The sequence below is a fragment of the Macrotis lagotis genome, chromosome X, assembly GCF_037893015.1.
Source record: "Macrotis lagotis isolate mMagLag1 chromosome X, bilby.v1.9.chrom.fasta, whole genome shotgun sequence".
Taxonomy (NCBI): domain Eukaryota; kingdom Metazoa; phylum Chordata; class Mammalia; order Peramelemorphia; family Peramelidae; genus Macrotis; species Macrotis lagotis.
This window is the reverse complement of record NC_133666.1, coordinates 684,526,161-684,544,046: the sequence shown is the minus strand read 5'-3', so window position 1 is coordinate 684,544,046 and position 17,886 is coordinate 684,526,161. Positions and strand designations below refer to the sequence as shown.

Sequence of the window (17,886 nt, the reverse complement as noted above, 5' to 3'; positions counted from 1 at the left end):
CCGCCCCCGCTGGGGGCGCCCGGCCAATGGGACGGCGGGGACGCCCGGTGGCGCGGTCGGTGGGGTGACCCCGGGGCCGTACGGGAGCCGAGGAGGGTCATGCTGCGGGCGACGGCTCTGTGCGGTCGGGCCGGCTCCGCGGGCTGGGGCCGGGCTCTAGGCCTGGGCCGCGCCGCCTGCGCGCGGGGGTTGCGGTGCTCCCGCGGGCAGAGCCGCGGCTCCGGGGAAAGCGCGGAGAGGTGAGTGCGGGGCTGTGCGGCCCAGCCCGGCCGGGGCCGAGGCCGCCCGCCGTGACGTCACCGCGGCGGCGACGTCGCCTCGCCCTGCTGTCACCATGGCAACAGCCGGCGGCGGTGCCGTCCTCCCCTCCCCCACGGGCCCCCGAGCCCGGGCCGCCCGGGCCCGCCGCGCCGGTGCCCCGGCAGAACGGACCCCGGGCCTTCCCGCGGCAAGGCCGGCCCTCGCCTCTGCTCACGGACGCGAACAAAAATAAGGGGGGTCCCGCCCAGGAGGCCGCTGGGGGGCGGGTCCCGAATTCGGATCCGGCCAGAGGCACCGAGGGGACCCCGGGCCGGTCAGTGTGCACCGCACACAGAAGGGGGTGTGGCCCAGTCAGAGAAGCTTCGAGAGAATGAAACCTAGGCACGCAAAGCGCGTGGACTGATGTGTGTGGGGGGGGTAAATACCAGGTCATCTGTGCCAGGGGGCTACAGAGGCGGCCCCTGCCCCGCAGGAGCTCCGTGCCAACGCGCACGCGCGGAGCCGGGGCAGCCTAGCTAGAGCTGGCCCCTTGGGAACATCAGTGTGGCAGCCGAATGGAGGAGGGCCGGAGTGGGGCAGGCCCGGGGCTGGCACGCCCGAGGCTGGCACGCCCGCCCGCCGGCGGCCCCTGGCTGGTCCGGGTGGCAGGAGGCCAGGGCCCGGCCGGGGGGCCTCAGGAGAAACTGAAACTGGCAGGCGCTGGCACCGCCTGGCATCTGGGGGCGAGAGGCCAGGGGGCTGGGGCAAAAGGGACAGGGAAGGGCAAAGCCAGAGGGTCCCGGGGAAAGACGAGTTCCGTTTTGGACACGTTGAGGTTGTCTGTGGGACAATTTAAGATGTCCGAGAGGCGGCAGAGATGGCAGCAGAGAGGTTGGAGCAGAATGGGTGGATTAGAGATAATTCTGTCCTTGGGAGCTGAGGGGGAAGAGAAAAAGGCACATGTCTTACCCAAATGTTAAAGCGCTATATGGATATTAGCTATTAGTCTTCTAGAGAATAAAATATGCATGCAAAGTAAATATATTTCTTGTGTGTGTGTGTGTAATCACAAGGTAATTGGGTAGGGCATTAGCGGCTGAGAGAATCAGAAAAGTATGTAAAGTGGGGACATGGGGTACAGCTTGGACAGAGGCATGGAAGTGGGAAGGAGAATGTCAAATGTGAGCAGGTCGGCTAGTTTGGCAAAGATGGGGAAGGAAAGGAGGGTACTGCGTGTAATAAGCACTGAAGCTTGGTTGGGAAAGGCTTTAACGGTCAGAGGGGTTTTGCAGTTTATTCTTGTGGTAACAGAGACTGTTTTTGAGCAGAAGGCTTTGAGAATGATTGATTCCACTGGCAGCTGTGTGGAGAGGGAGAACATAGGAGGGTGTCACAATAGTCCAAGGGAGAGCTTACGTCTAGTCCAGCTTCCTCAATGTACGATTGGGGAAGCCAAGTCTCAGAAAACAGGGTAAGTGGTTTACCCATGGTCACCCTGAGACAATAGGAGAGCTGAATTTGAACCCGAATCCCAGAGTTGGAAGACGCTGAGCTCAGAGAGAGCTGGTCCCAACCCATAACTTGGTGGTTTCATGACCCAACTTCATGACCTCTGGGACAAGGCCAGTCTTTATTGGAAGACCCTTGCACCTCCGATGCAGTCCTCTCTCCCACTCATTGCTTCCTTTGCATCTTCCACTTCTGCTTAAGGCTAAAGAGCCCCTTTTGTAGAAGCCATGGACCTGGGTGAGAATCCTGGCTCTGCCACTTCTTACCCATGGGACTTCCCCTTTCTAGGCCTCAGTTTCTTCATCTGTAAAATGAGGGGATTAGACAGATGGTCTTGAAGGTTCCTGCCAATCTAAAGCCTATGCCCCCGCCACAGCCCCTTAGAGTCTCTGCTGCCTCTCCTGCCAGCCCCTTCCTCTCATTGCCTCAGTCTATCTCTAGGTACATGCTCCTCTTCATGCTTTCCCCTCCATCCAAGGGTCAGCTCCTTTTTCTGTGTCTTACCCCTTGTGACTGCTTAATAGACCCTTGAGAATTGATGGAGATTACCTACTGGGGACAGAAACATCCTTTAATTCCCAGGGAAAAGTTGGGATAATTATCCATCTAGTTCAAGAAAACACAATTCTGTTCAGTGGACTTAGGGAATCAGAAGGCCTGCGTTTGCGTCCTTGCGGCCATCTCCTTGTTTTGTGGGTCCTCGGACAAACCAGGGTCCCTCAGAGACCTTGGATTCTTCATCTGTAAAATAAAGGGCTCAGACAGACACCCTTGGATTCTATGAAGGGGGGACACAGTTACAAAATCAAGTTCTTTTTTATGGAATTTTTAATAAAAATTAAAATTTATGGGTTCTCCTGAACCTTCTAACCAGTTCTGAATCTAGACATTCATTCCCCTGGAGCAGCTGAGACCCCTCATTTGGAATAGCCATCAGGGTCAGATCACAAGCCAGAAGAAAAGTGAACTATGTCCACTTCCTTTTGGATCCCCAAGAGGATTTCCCAGCTCAGGTGTTCACTGTTCGCAGACCTCTCAGGACTTGGAGCTAGCTCCAAAAATTGGATCCACTTTTAAAGGGGGGGAAAAAGAAGGAAAAAAACCACCTAATACCACCTTAAAAATATCCCCAAAAGTTCAAAGATTCCCCCCAGGGATTTGGAGTCAGGGACCCTGCATTTTACTAACCTGTGTGACCAAGGACAAGTCTGCAGCCCCTGCCCTAGACCTCAGTTTCTTGACCTGTAAAGTTGACCTTCTCTAAAGCCGGTTCCAGGTCTGGGTCCCCTGAGTCAGCCCTGCCAGGACAGGATGCTCCCCCCACCCCCTGCCCGGCTCCCAACCACCTGTTTTCTCTTCACCCCAAGTCCTGTCGACCAAACAGAAGTAACCAAAGCCAGGCTTCACCCTCTCGGGAGACTTTGTAAAACCCCTACTGTGCACAAGCTGGTGCGGATGCTGAGAGTAGAGACAGAGCCCCCAGAAGGTGGCTTGGGAGGCAGAGGAGAAGGGATGACTACGCCAGGCCAGCTAAAGACCAGGGAAAATGGCCTCCAGGCCAGAACCCAACAGAACCCATTACAGTGCCCCTTGTTAGAGGCCTTTGTAAGAGCAGGGTCTGCAAGGCTTCTTAGCAGGGAGGCAGCCCCCCCTGGGATCAGTGAGGGGCCTCTCAAGGCTTCTACTTTGGAGGGGGCCACACTCACCCTCTGTCTCAGAACCAGCCACAGGACTTCTAGTTACATCTAGAACTTTCCACCTCTTGGTTTCCATTGGTCTAGGAGTATTTGGAGCAAAAGGACCTTTAGACAGGTAGGCTGCAGGGATTCAGTGGATGCGGTCTGCCCCAGCTCTCATTCATACTCCCAGCAACACAGCCCCTTCCTCTCCCCATCCCGAGCCACCGTTGGTCACTGAAGGCACACAAGGGGCCTTCCTCAGTTTCCCTTGCCACATCTCATGGCCTTCCCTCTGGCTAGCCTCTTGACTTTGACACCCATCTTCCCAAGCGGCTGCCACTCACATTTCAACCTGACTTTATTGGGAGTACAGAATCTCATCCAGCCTTCCCTGTTCATCAGACACTATTGTTATTTCCCATTCCAGAGGAGGAAAAGGAGTCTCACGTTGAGTGACTTGACCAGGGTCACTCCAGTCTTAGGGGCACCCTTCTCCCAAGATGCATGCATATAGGTTGGTCTAGGCTTTACTGTTCTCTTTCTGAGGCTTTAGGACTGTGAAGGGCAGGAACCTAACCTTGGGGTCACAAGGACTCCATGCATAATAAACACTGTTAAGTAGATGATTGACATTGAGATCTAATTCTCCTCAGGCCGAGACCTGCATCAGAGAAGAAGACAAGGCTGCCCAAGATTTACACCAAAACCGGAGACCAAGGTAAGAGATGGCCCCAAACGGGGAGAGATCATAAGCTGTAACAACCAGCTTTTCTCTCATCTCTGTCCACAGCTCTGGTTTTTAATATCTCTATTTCCAAATAGAACATTTGAAAAGGGCATGGGATTCCCGGGCCATCCCCCTGCACCTGTGGGGTCTTCCCCGCTCCCTCTCCTTGGCTGAGTTCTCTCTGCATCCATTCAAGTCCATCTTCCCCTTCCTCTGCACCCTTCTCGGCACACAAGACTCCACTCCAATCACACACTGATCTTCCACAGCCCTGTCTCTGAGTCATTATTTCTTAATTACGAGATGCAGGTGTGGGCAGGTCCCAGGCAGGAGGTGTTGGGGTGGGTGCAGGCTCAGATTAGAGACAGGAGGCCCAGGGTGGATTCTCTGCTCCCTCCTACCCTCCCTTTGCCAGTTCTGCTACTTCCTGGCCAAGTCACTTTAGAAGGGTTATCTGAACCTCAAAGTCACTACTTAGTAGTATTTATTATGCATGGAGGTTCTTTGGAGGGGCTGGTGCCCCCAGGGTTAGATGAGATTCAGTTTCTGCCCTCCACAGTCCTGAAGACTCAAAAAGAAGAGCATTGTGGGAGAAGGGGTGTCCCTAAGACTGGAGTGACCCTGGTCAGGACCTTCCGTCTCCTCATCCTCAGTGTTTGAGTGAGAGGCACCAGGAAAGGTGTCTTCCAACACAGTCATTCTCCCTTGGGTTGAGACTCTCAGCTGTCACTGCTGAAATACCACGTGCCCCAGAGAATTAAAAAAGGGAGGTGGAAACAATCTCCAAAGAGGTTGGTATCCTGTCTAGGAAAAAAGTGTCAAATTGAGAGATAGGCCAGTGGAGATGAGGGCCTGGGTGAACGTTCTGACCATGAAGCCTCAAGGTAACATCCCCACTCCCTCACGGCTTCCCAGGTCCAGAGTCTGGGCACATCACTTATATCCCCGAGTGCAAGGGAGACCCACAGCCCTGCTCACCTGACCCCCAGGCTGCATTGATGAGGTGAGGGCAGTGTAGGAGCCTGATGGCCCCAGCCCAGCGCACTGGGTGATCCAGGCCCTCTCTGCTCCCTCCTACCCCCCTTTGCTGATTCTTTATTTTTTCATGCTGGGCCTCTTTCTTAGTGGGGCTGGGTTTTGGAAATCTCTTTCTATAATATTCAGAGCTTGTTTTATTTGTCCAACTTTGCTCTTATAACAAAGTTTAGTTTTAACTATTATTATGTGCTATGGGCAAGTTGAGGATGAATGGCAAAGTGGCCAGGGCACTGGGTTGGGGGCCAGGAAAACCAGAGTTCAAACCCAGCTTCAGACACTTCCTAGCTGGGTGACCCTGGTCAAGTCACTTAACATCTGTCTGCCTCAGTTTCCTCATCTGTACAAAGGCAATAATAAAACCCTCTGCCTCCCAGGGTTGTAAGCATTAACTGAGGATATTTATAAAGCTCTTTGCAAATATTTATAAAGCTCCTTAACATGCTCTGTGGAAGTGAGCTATTATTTTTATCTAGGTATCTATTTTGTTTTATTCTTCCCACTCACATTCAGCTGTCACCAAGGAGGTTGCTACATTAGAAACATCACAAAGGTCCCCATCTCTGAAGTCTCACTTTCTTTCTCTGGGAAAATGTGGAGATAAAACTAGATGTCCATGTCCCCTCCCAGCTCTGACAGCCCTGTTTTAAAGCCCCTCCCAGCTGTGATATCCCCGATCTGAGATCCCACCCAGCTCTTATACTTTCTGTTCTTTTTTTAAACATTTAAATTTACTTATTATTCCAACTACATGCAGTGATAGGTTTCAACATTCTTTTTTGTAAGATTTTGAGTTCCATATTTTTCTCCCTCCTTTCCCTCTCCCTCTCCCCCTGACAGCAAGTAATTTGATATGGTTTTACATGTTATGGTTATACATGTATAACTGTGTTAAACATATTTCCATATTAGTCATGTATGAATCAGAACAAAAGGGAACAAAAAACCATGAGAAGGTTAAAAAAACCATAATACATAAATCAAATTTTAAAAATTGAAAATAGTTTACTTTGGTCTGCATTCTGACTCCAAAGTTCTTTCTAGATGGTGTTTTCCATCACAAGTCCTTTAGAATGGTCTTTGATCACCGAGTTGCCGAGGAGAGTGCAATCCCTCATGGTTGACCATCACCCAAGGTTGCTGTTAGTGTGTTCAATGTTCTCCTGGTTCTGCTCATTTCACTCTGCATCAATTCACGCAAGTCTTTCCAGTCTTTTGTGAAATCCTGTCCGTCATGATTTCTTATAGAACAACATTGTATTCATATACTACACTTTGTTCAGCCATTCCCCAATTGAGGCTTCCCCTCAGTTTCTAGTTCTTGGCTTCCACAAAAAGAACTGCTATAAATAGTTTTGTACACATGGGTTCTTTTTTCTGTTTTGCGGTCTTTCCGTGATACAGACCTAGTGGTGGTATTACTGGATCAGAGAGTATACACAGTTTTATTCTCCAAATTGCTCTCTAGAAAGGTTGGATCAGTTCACAACTCCACCAACAATACATCAGTGTCCCAGTTTTCTCACAACCTCTCCAACATGGATCATTTTCCTTCTTGTTATATTGGTAATCTGATTTGGTATGAGGGAGAACCTCAAGAATTACTTTAATTTGCATTTCTCTAATCAGTAATGATTTAGAACATTTTTTTCATATGACTAAGGATAGCTTTAATTTCTTTAACTGAAAACTGTATCTTTTGATCATTTATCAATTGGGAATGACTTATATCGTTATAAATTAGACTCATTTCCATATAGACATTCCGAATCTGTTCTAAGGCCCCTCCCAACTCTGCCAGTTCCTGTTCAGGGAAAATATCTCATTGCCCTTTTAAGTAGTTTTAACTACCCTCATACTCAGAATAACATCGATGCCAGTGCTTTCTCAAGTTAGAAGTGCTGCTAATAGATAGAAAAGGTTTGGAAAGCCACCAAAGAGAAGCCACCAGTCTCTTCTTCACTCACCCTCCATGGCCAACTCAGAGCAGACTCCTAAAATTTGTTTTCTTTTTTTGTCCCAAGGTTTTTCCAGCACTTTCACTGGGGAAAGGAGACTTAAAGATGACCAAGTGTTTGATGCTTTGGGAACCACTGATGAATTAAGTTCAGTTATTGGGTAACTATAATGTGTCTGGGATCTAAGTTGTCTTTGCCTTTGGCACTTTTTCAGTCAATGACTGTAGTCCTCATATGCCCCCTCTCAGGGGACTTCTCATCCTACTTCCTGGGTCCCTTAGGTGGTCCACCAAGCCTGGCTCTAGCCTAAGGAGTCTTTTTCTCTGTTTCTTTAGGCTTGCCATCGAAGTCCTGACAGAAAAAGGCCATCCATTTGTGCAGGAACTTGAGAAAGTGAGTAACACCAGACCCTTCCCAACTTAGAAGGACCCCAGCAGTAGGCTCCCTTCTCGGGGTGCCTGGGTGGACTCAGGCCTGCAGGGGTGGCTGGCCTCCTTTCCTCCCTCCCTCACATTGGAAAGCACTCTGGGGGAATTCTCCTGAAAGGACCAGAGACAAATGGAGCTGCCCTATTTTGTGAGTTTTCAGTCAATCTGGCTTCTTTGGTATTAAAAAATCAGGTATGACCTGTATTTGCTCTATAGGTCAATCTTAGCCTATCTTCCTGCTTTCTCTGCAGCCTGGTCTCCAGTCCTTGCTGCTGTCAGAGGTGAAACCAGCCAGGGGAAGAAGCGTCTGATGGCAGTAGAGCTGATAGAAGGAAACCAATTCGAATTGGGTTTCCATGGAAAACCCCATTTGTAGTCACCCTACTAAGGCCAGAGTTGATTCTGCAGGGCTGCCCCAGCTTACTCCTTTAGGCTTGGTTTGAGAACAGCTCAGGAGCTATCCCTTTGGATCAGGGGCTGTGGCTGATTGGTAGATTGAAGGGGCCTGGTGTCTGCTCCCAGCAAAGAAGACCTGTTATCTCAAGGTTTCAGATAGATGCCTTTTATCACATGAAGAAAAAAAAATCCTTCCTTTCTATTTTTTTTTTTTTTTTTAGAGTTCTGAACATCACTAAGTGTTGTTTTAGCAAAGGCTTTCTCTTCTATTGGTGTAATTATGTAGTCTGTACTTTTTTCTTGTGTTGAAAAGATTTACTCTATTGATTGCTATCCTGATCTTATCCATCCTTGCATTCCAGGTATAAATCGTATTCAGTCATAATCAATGTCATTTTGTGCTACTGCTCTGTTTTGTTCCTGAGTATCATTATCTGTATAATCCTAGGCTCTCTGGACTCAGCAAAGTAAGAAGTTTTCCCTTCTCTAAAGCCTTTTTCATCTCTAAATCTATTATCCTATTTAAAATTATGTGTCAGTGTGCCTTAATGATCTTGGCCTACGATTTTCTTTCTCAACCTGATCTTTGCCTGGTTTAGGGATCAACACCTCTATAGTGTCCTTTGCAGAATCATTCTACATAGAGGAGAAATTACTTTCTCTTTAAAAGCTTAGGTGGATATGGTACTTTGATGCAGATCTTTCTGATTTGTCTAAGGCTGGTCTATTTGGATTAGATTTTCTCCTTGCTAATTTTGATATCATGTACTTTTGGAAATAAGCAGTCATTTTGTTTATATTGTTAGGTTATTCGTATCGATCTGAATATCCTCAGCTAATTTTTTAAAAAAGTTGTCATTTCTTATTTGGGCTTATTCTCTTTACTTTTCTTTCTTTTCTGTTTATTAGTTTTGTGGATCACTTAAAAACAGTCCTAAAGTTTCTTTATTCTTTCCATTTTTTTTATCTTCACTCATTTGTCTTAACTGTTGTCTTGGTTACCAACACAGACTTATCTCAGTCAATCCCTCGCCCCCTTTCTTACTGCTTTAGGCATTTAACACTATCAATTTGCCCCAGATGGCATTTTGGCTTAATCCTGCTGATGCTGATGGAAGTCTCAGTGCTAAGGAGACAGGACCCCATCTCCAAGCATCGTGATGGCTGCAACATGGAAAGAGGAGGAGACTTGTTTTGTTTAGTCCCAGATGGAAGAACTAGGAGAGCAGGGAGCCCAAGTAGAGAGAGAGTCCAGCTCTTGGGAAGGAGAAACTTCCCATTCAGCTGTCCCAAAGTCAGTAGATTCTCCAACCAGATACCCAAGAGGAGGGAATGTCATCCGCCACAGAGACATCTGGACAGCCCCAGATGGTTCTCCAAAGCAGGTTGGAGATGGGGCACCAGTGACCATGAGGCAGCTCTTGAATGGCGCTTCTGGCACCGAGGCCCCTCCGAGGCTGGGTGATGACACCTCCATCCAGAGGGGCCCTGGTGTCGTCGGGGGGAGGGGAGGCCAGTCATCCCCAGTCACCCAGCCAGAAGCGGCTGGCCTGAGCCTGGGAGTCAGAGCAAGCAGCTCTTCACCCTCCCAACCCAGTTTTCCTACCACTCATGTCTGAATGCTGCTTAGAAACAGCGACCCCAGTAATAACTACAAGTGTCTACTGGGTGGCAGTGTGCTGAGGGATTTATAGTCATGATCTCAGTTGATCCTGGGAGGTGGATGCTATATGATCCCTGTGTACAGTTAGAGAAACTGAGGCAGATAGGTGAAATGACTTGCCCAAGGTCACCCAGCTAGTAAGTGTGAATCTAAACTGAATTTGAACTCAGGTCTTCCTGGTCCCTGGCCTGGGGCTCCATCCTCTGCACCACTAGCTGCCTCAGAACTTCTGAAATCAGGCTCCAAGTTTACAGGTTTCCCTCATACAGCAGCCAGTTGGTGATTTGGGTTGGTTAAACATGAGTTCTAAGCCCCATGTGTCTCCTTCACTTACTTTGTGATCATGGTGATAATAGTCATACTAAGTACTTCCTTCATGAGATTCTTCCTCTTCCTCCCTCTCCTCCTCATCTTCCTCTCCATCTTCTCCTCTTCTTCCTCCTTCCTCTCTTCATTCTTATTGTCCTCCCCTTCTCCCCTCATCCTCTTCTTCCTTCTCTCCCCCCCTTCCTCCACCTTCCCTCTGCATCCTCCTCCTCCATCACAACCACTACCACCAATGGGTCCTGTGTGAGTTTACTGGGGAACCTGAAGGAAAGAGGATGCTCAGACACACTTTGTGGATCTCAGCCATTTAGAAAATACAGATAAAACTAGTGTTTGGGGCCTGTTGGTGCTGTACAAATCAAAGATGCCAGCTTTAATCCAGATCAGTAGTCTAAAAGAGAGAGACAGAGAGAGAGAGAGAGAGGAGTGTATACACATATGTGCATGCCTGTGGGCAGCTGTGGAAGCTGTGGCAGTGGGTTGTGTGGATACCCCATGGCACCTCTGCTGTCAGTTGACTGTGGCCTTCACTGTGGGGCTCGGGAACAGCTCGACCAAACCCTTTCTTGCAAGCAGGGACAAATTTCCAGAAGGATCTTTCACATGGAAGGTTCAAGAGAAGTTTGCTGATTAGAATTTAATATTCCCTAATTAAAGGTCCTGACAGTCCCCAACAGACTGCCCCTGTGGCCCCTCTCTTCTCTGACGTCACTAGTGGATCTGCATCCTTACCTTCCGCTGCTCTCCCCAGGTCCAGTGCAGGCTGCAGGATGCCGGCTCGGCCATTGCGACACCGCGGGCTTCGGCCAGGGAGGCTCATTTGAGTAATTCTCTCCTTATCTGACTCTTTTAGAGGTAGCAGCTCCTTTTGGGCATCCTGGGCATAGTCTCCCTCAGCCTGGGCCCTTTGCCCAGGATGGGCCAGGAACAAGTCCCTAGAGGGAAGGAAGCAGCCAGGGGCCTTCCTGGGGGGGAGGAGGGCATTGGTCTCATGAGGGCTTCCTCAGGCTCCATCTGTCTCTCTACAGAGTGCACAGCATTCAGTGAGGACGCCATCCTGGACCTGGAGCGCTGGATAGATGTGTACACAAGCCAGCTTCCAGCCCTCACAGCTTTCATTTTGCCTGTGGGTACCAGCGGCATCAAATCACATGGACTTGGCCAAACCCGTGTGTGTGTGTGTGTGTGTGTGTGTGTGTGTGTGTGTGTGCGCGCGCTAGCTGAAAGAAGCATGGCTCTGCCCCTTCATCTCAGGGGCCTTTGGTTATGGGCAGGAGTTGGGGCTCCCCGGGCTCTCCCTACTCAGTCCAATCTGCAGCCTACCAGAGCCAAAGTCTTGTTTTCTGTTTCAGTCAGGAGGCAAGAGCAGTGCGGTCCTCCACCTGTGCCGAGCTGTGTGCCGCAGAGCCGAGAGAAGGTGAGGGACCAAAGGGCAGGAGGGAGGGGTGGCCCGAGAGCAGATATGTCGGCCCCCAGGAGCCAGCCCAGGGTTTAATCTTGAGTGAATGGATGAATGGGTGAAGGAATGAATGAGGGGGGAGTAAATAAGTGAGTGAATGATTGAGTAGATAAAGGTGTGAGTGAATGAATGAATGAGTGAACTGCTGAATGAGTGAATGATTGAGCTAATGAACATATGAATGAACAAACAACTTGAATGATTGGGCAAATGGGTGAGTGAATGAAGGAATGAGTGAACAAATGAAACCTGAATACAGGAGCAAGTGAATGAATGAATGAATGACAGTGAATTCAGGAATAAATGTGTGATTGAATGCATGAGTGACTAAAGAGTGAGAGAATGAATGAATGAGATTTAGTTAATGAGTTAGTGATTGAGTAAACAAGTGAGTGAATGAATGAATTATTGAATGAAGGACTAAAAAATGAGTGAGTAAATGAATGAGATGAGTGTTTGGGAGTGAACAAGTGAAGGACTGAAAATGTGAGTAAATGACTGATTAGATGAGTGAATGAATGAAGCAGTGTATGAAAGAAGAAGTGAAGGAATGAATGAGTAGCATCCTGGCAGAGAGAAAAGGACACTGATTGGGAGTCAGGAGACCTGAATTCTAATCCTGAGTTTTCCACTCTGGATTCCACTCAGCCCCCAAGACCTTGGGCAAGTCACACCCTTTGGACCTCTGGGCCTTCATCCTTTCTAGAAGGGGAAGGCATCGGAAAACCCAGATCCTTGTTCCAGGATAGCTGCTATGCAATCCCCATGCTCTTAGACTACTCACTCTCCCTGGGGGCCTCAGTTTCCTCCTCTGTCCAGTGGAGAATTTGGCCTTCAGTGAATCTGAGCTCTGGCCTGGCAGCCAGGGCTCCGCAATGCCACAATGCCTTACTCTTGGCAGGAGCCACACTGGTGAGCCCAGGAGTCAGCCCTGGGGGTAACCCCCCCCCCGCCTCCCGCCAACGTCCAGGGCTGCAGGTCACAGGAGAGGGCAGAACGGCATCTAGCAAGGACCCTCTCCACATCACTTTCCAAGGGCATCACATTAACGGTTTAAGAAGTAACAAATTGGGGTGGCTAGGTGGCGCAGTGGTTAGAGCTCCAGCCCTGGAGACAGAAGGACCTGAGTTCAATTCTAGCCTCAGACACACAAAAAAATTGCCTAGCTGTGGGACCATGGGCAAGTCACTTAACCCCATTGCCTTAAAAAAAAAAAGAAGTAACAGATCCTGCCGGGCCCCCTGCCCGGGGAAGGAGATGAAACCCACCAGTTGAGGAGGGGCCTGGAAGTGAAGTCCCTCCTCCAAATGTTTTGGATCTTTCGTTAGGGGATTCTGGGTGGCCGGGAATGCATAGGGATCTTCTCAGAGAGGCCAGCCTAGTCCAGAGTGCAAAGGAGGCTGGCCAGGGGCAGAAGACCCTGTTTGTCTCTAGCTCCAGCCCCACCACTAACAATGATAAAGTCATTGAGATGTACAAAGCATTTTACAAATGTCACCTCATTTGATTGTTACAACAACCTGGGGAGGCTTTTATTAACACTTCTTTTGCTGATGAGGAAACTGAGGCAGGCAGTTAAAGTGACTTTGTCAGCTCACTAGGGTCTGAGACTTGGTCCACCGTGCAGTGACCTTAGATGAGTCACAAGCCCTCTAGACTGACACTCTTTTCACGTCTGTCAAGTAGAAGGGTTGGCTGGGCTGGCCCTGAAGCCCCCTCCTCTCCCTCTGTAACATTCTGTGACTGAGCCAGAGTTGCCCTGGTCAGCCTGGCTCAGCTGGCTCTCCACAGTTCACCAATAGTCCCCCCAAATGACCGCGTCCTGAAGGCTCCAGGGGCAGGGAATGGGGGTGGAGGGGGAGAAGAATGCATGAATGTGTTCAAGAAGGTGGAGCTGTGGCCAAGCTGGAGAATGCTTCCTGGCTTGGGTGGGGAGGAGGGTGGTTAGAGTGTTAGCCCCAGGCCCTCCTCTGAGCTCCTTTCTTGGGCCTTGTCTAAACACCTGTGGATTTTCACAGTCTTGTATGTGGACACTGTGTACATTTACAGCATTGGGAATTGGGCAGTAGCATGGGGTCAAAAGACTGACCCTTGAAGGAGATGGGGGGGCGGAATCGGAGTGGCATCAGGAGTCACTGCTCCCAGACCACAGAGGCCAGAGATCTCTGCTTGTTTTCCTCTCCAGTGTGGTTCCTCTAGTCCAGGCTGGGCAGACGGATGCAAACGTGGCCAAATTCTTGAACAGGTAATAGAACCAATATAGACAGAATCCCATTCCTCAGGATGGTGCCCTTTTGATGAGGGCTCTGTACCCTTTAAGCCTTCAGCCTTGAAGAGGACGGGTCCGCAAGCACTGGCTATCAAAGCCGTTTGGCCAGTTAGAGGATGCGAGGTCTGTTGCCTCTGACATCCAGCATTCATCACAGGCTGGGCCGAGTTGGGAAGCACCTACCTTGGGAAATGCTTCCAGCCTTCAGGAAGCTTCCATCTAACAAGGACACACAGAGCATGTGCAGAGGGGGCCACCTAGGGCCCTGCACTCAGTAGGTGGTTTCTCCATGTTTTCATGATTAAGAGAAGAATGGAGAAGCTGAGGCTTGACCGAGTGACAAGCTGGCATTTTTAGGTTGGCCTAGGGTTATGAGCAGTCTGAGCGTGGAGGGTAGGGATGGCGCCATTTGTGGGTGAGGCCCAGAGAGGGGGCTAACTTGTCTGAGACCAAAGCAATAATAAGTTGTTGAGCCAGGACAAGGACCCAGACTACCAAGTCTTAGTCCAGGGCTTTTCCTGTGCTCTTCCTCCCACCCCTCACCAAGGCTAACAAGTCTTCACTGTTGGGAGGTGGTATGTTAGGAGTAATGGGCAACACTTGCTAACAGTCAGCATTGGCAGCCCCTCGAGCAGAGGCTGGACAGCCACTTGTCTGGGACGATGGGAGGAAGCTATTCTTTAGTCAGGTATGGGCTGGGTAAGGTGGCTGCTGAGGGTCCTCAGCCTTCTGACTCAGGTCCAATCTTGGAGGTGCCCAGAGATGGCCCATCCATTAGACTCCTGGCCCCATTCCATGTGCCAGGAGCCTTCCTGCCAGGCAGTCAGGGTGATGCTATTGGCCAAGAAGCCTGTCGGGCAGGAAGCCCTGGCGCCGACCTCAGCCTCAGGCTCTGACAATAATTCACCATATGCCCAATTCATCAAACTGGAGTTGGCCAAGGACCCACCACTGCCATTAAGTTCTGCTAGGGGCCAATTGGCCATTTAAACTCCACTTTTGACTTTAATTTGGGAATCAGCATTTCTGTCTCCTTTGGAGATGGGCAACTTGACTCTCTCTTCTCCCTCCAGACTCAGTGACTATCTCTTCACTTTGGCCCGATATACAGCCATGAAGGAGGGGAAGGAAGAAAAGATATACCGCAGACAGGACCCCTGCCCCTAAGCTGGAGCACTGAGAGGCATGCTAGGGAAAGCCTGTAAAGAGTGAGGCTGGTGCCGTCCCCACATCATAACACGGCCAGACCCAGGACTGTCCTGTGGAAAAGCCTGAACCACCTCCCCCTTCACCTCACCCCGGCTTACTTCAGATCCACTTGCAGCTGCTTCTTGGTCCCCTCCACGACCCACCTTCATTGACTCTGTGAGCAACCAATGCCCCCCCCCCCCAAGATTGGGAAGCCCAGTTCTCTGAAAGCGGGAGTATTGGACACTTGGAGTGGCCAGAGAATAAAAGGAATGCCAGAGGCCTGTGTGGACATGTGTGCATTTATACATGCGTGTGTGTGTAAAGTTCCTGAAGGCCTCCCCTGGTCAGCCTTCCACCTTCAAGGATTCAGCAGAGCACTTGAACACCCCTGCAACGTTAATGTGATTTACCTGTGCCAGAGGGGCCTTAAATGTCACATTTATAAAGGGAAAAGCCAGCAGGATTTGGCATTGTAGTCACCTCCAAGCTATCCGTCACCCATGAAGCGTGAGGACGAAGCCCAAGCAGATTTACAGGCAAGGGTTGCTAACAAATACTGAGTCTCTTAGGTCTCCACCTGGGGGTGGAGGAGGGAGGGGGCAGCTCACCATTCTGTCCCAGCCTGGCAGATGCCAGGACTGCTCAGAGTTTGGGCAGTGGACCCACAAATGCCAAAGAACTGGACCCCATTTCTAGAAAATCGAGCCCCTTGTCCCAGGTGCATCCAGTCCTCCTTTGGAAAATGCAATGCTCCTGGGCTAGTTAATGCCCCCAGATTGTAATGCCCCGTGGTTGTAATAGATTTAAATAGCAATCAGTATCCCTCCCTCCAATGGTGGGTTGCCCCAGCCCCTGACCCCCCGTCCAGTCTGAGGGGGAGATGAACAATCAGGCCATGACCCAGCCCTGAGCAGGCATCCATCTGAAATCATAGATCAGTGACACTTCACGAGCCCAAGGGAAATGAGGAGAAAATGAGTTCCTTCAAGCTACCACTAAGGAAGAAAACAAGCCTTGAGGTGTAAGTCCAGGAAGAGTCAAGAGACCTGGATTCAAATCCCACCTCACACCTACTAGTTGTGCCTCCTGAGGGAAGTCAAATAGCTTCTCAGCCTGTTTCTTCTTCTGTAAAATAGGGGTGTCAGTGCCTTCATTGTTGACCTCACTGGGTTGTGGGGAGGTCTAGACCAAGATCACAGGCCCTTTGTAAACCTTGAAGCCTCTCTACATGGCAGATAGGACTCATAAGTAGTGAGGCAGAGGGGGAAACACTAGATTCCAGAGGACACGAGTGCAAATCTCAGTGCATTTGCCACCTGTGTGACTTCTCGGGGGTCTCCGTTTCCTCCGTATTGTAGCAGTAGAAGACAAAGAGTAGTGTTCCAGTCTCTAGGCCCACCATATCTCATAGGATCTTCACAATGACCTTGGGAGGTAGATGTCTCCTGTCCAACATGAATTTCCTGCCTGCAGGACACCTCAGTCTGGATGTGTCTTGGGCATCTTGGCCCCAGTGAATCTAAAATGGGACCTGTTTATTCCCCCAAGCTTGCCTGGCTCTGCTGAGGGCATCCCCACTCTGACCCAAGTGCTGTTTCTCCTTCAGGACAGTCTGTCTTCATCCCCTTCCTCACATCCTCTGCCCTAGTTTGGGATGTGACTCTTGTCATCAAGCTTCTCTTCCCCCTGCTCCAGTCCACTCTCTGCTCAACTGTCACCCGAAACCCAACAACGGCTCCACGTTGTTCTTCAGATAACCCACAAACTTATCACCCAGACTTTGAAGCCTTCCTCCTCCACGATGGCCCTCGCCCGCTTTGCCAGTCTTCTAGTCATTTTTTCCTGCCATAGCTCAGATGCTTCTATGTGAAGCCTTCCAAGATTCCATGTCAGTCCCCCTCCCCCCCTCAGTTTTCTTTCTCTAGAAATTATCTTGTATTTCTTTGTATTTATTTATCTGAGTCCATGTTGTGTCCTTCTGGTACATGCAGGCAACAGCCATTTGGTTATTGCCTTTGTATCTCCAGGCCCTCAACAGGAGTCTTGTGCATTAAATTAGACATTTAAAAGCTTTTTCATTAAGTTAAATATCATAGGTATTGCCCTCATTTTATAGATTAGGAAATGGTGCCTCAGGGGTTAGTTAAGAGAGTTTCCTGAGGCTCCACACCTAGTAAGTGTCTGAGGTGGGATTCAAACCCCAGGCTTTCCTCACTGCCACACAAGATTCAGGGGACACGTCATTTGAAAGATCTTTTTCAACTCAAATTCTTATGATCAGGTTTGGATAAAATTCTCCAAAACTGAAGACAGCTTCCATATCTCAAACCAACCCCTTTTTCTGGGGAAGATTCCAGAAAGGATCCTAGGCCTAGTTGAGAGAGGGAGGGACCTGAGAAGTGTCTTATTCATCAACCAACCCTCTCCTGGGAAATTTCTGCAGGCATGGGAAAAACCAAGAAGCAAGAGAAACGCGCCCTTCTAGCTCCAATCCCTCAGGAATAACTCAGAGGCCAGCCTGGGGATGGGGGAGCATCCCATGCTTAGTACTGGAGAGAGAGAAACCAGATTGAGACCCCAAAGCTTAGGGGTACCTTCTGTTATGTCCCTTGCTTCCCAATGGAAACTTGAATTAGGGCTTGGGATGGCTCTTGAGCTCACACACACACAGGTACACACACGCACACACAATGCACACACCAGTCACTGACACATTCCACTATCTCATTATTCGACTTCTTCTTTGATATTTCATGGCTATTGTTCATATCCATTTTTCACAGAGTAATTTTCGAAGGCTGAGTTTGTAACCCATCCCGATGACAAACGTTCCCAGTCCGGGCTCCCCCATCAGCTGCAATGTCACCCCAAGCTGTTCCTCACTCCCTTCCTCAGCCAGCCCACCCCATTTTATGTTAGTTCTGTCTCAGTTATCACTATTGAACCTTTAAGAATTCAATGGCTTTTCAAATTTAATTGAATACAATTCTTTGTATAATAAATTC

General features: G+C 49.6%; 1 protein-coding gene across 1 annotated transcript; it reads left to right on the top strand.

The window, feature by feature from the left end:
• Nucleotides 1–60: 60 nt before the first annotated feature.
• On the top strand, nucleotides 61–15,183 carry MMAB (metabolism of cobalamin associated B). Its single transcript, XM_074206114.1, has 9 exons — nucleotides 61–239; nucleotides 4,082–4,146; nucleotides 7,215–7,308; nucleotides 7,484–7,541; nucleotides 10,714–10,786; nucleotides 10,991–11,088; nucleotides 11,315–11,379; nucleotides 13,607–13,666; nucleotides 14,764–15,183. Exons 1-9 carry the CDS (start codon nucleotides 100–102, stop codon nucleotides 14,855–14,857), a joined length of 747 nt encoding a protein of 248 aa, XP_074062215.1. The 5' UTR covers nucleotides 61–99; the 3' UTR covers nucleotides 14,858–15,183.
• The last annotated feature ends 2,703 nt before the right edge of the window (nucleotides 15,184–17,886 follow it).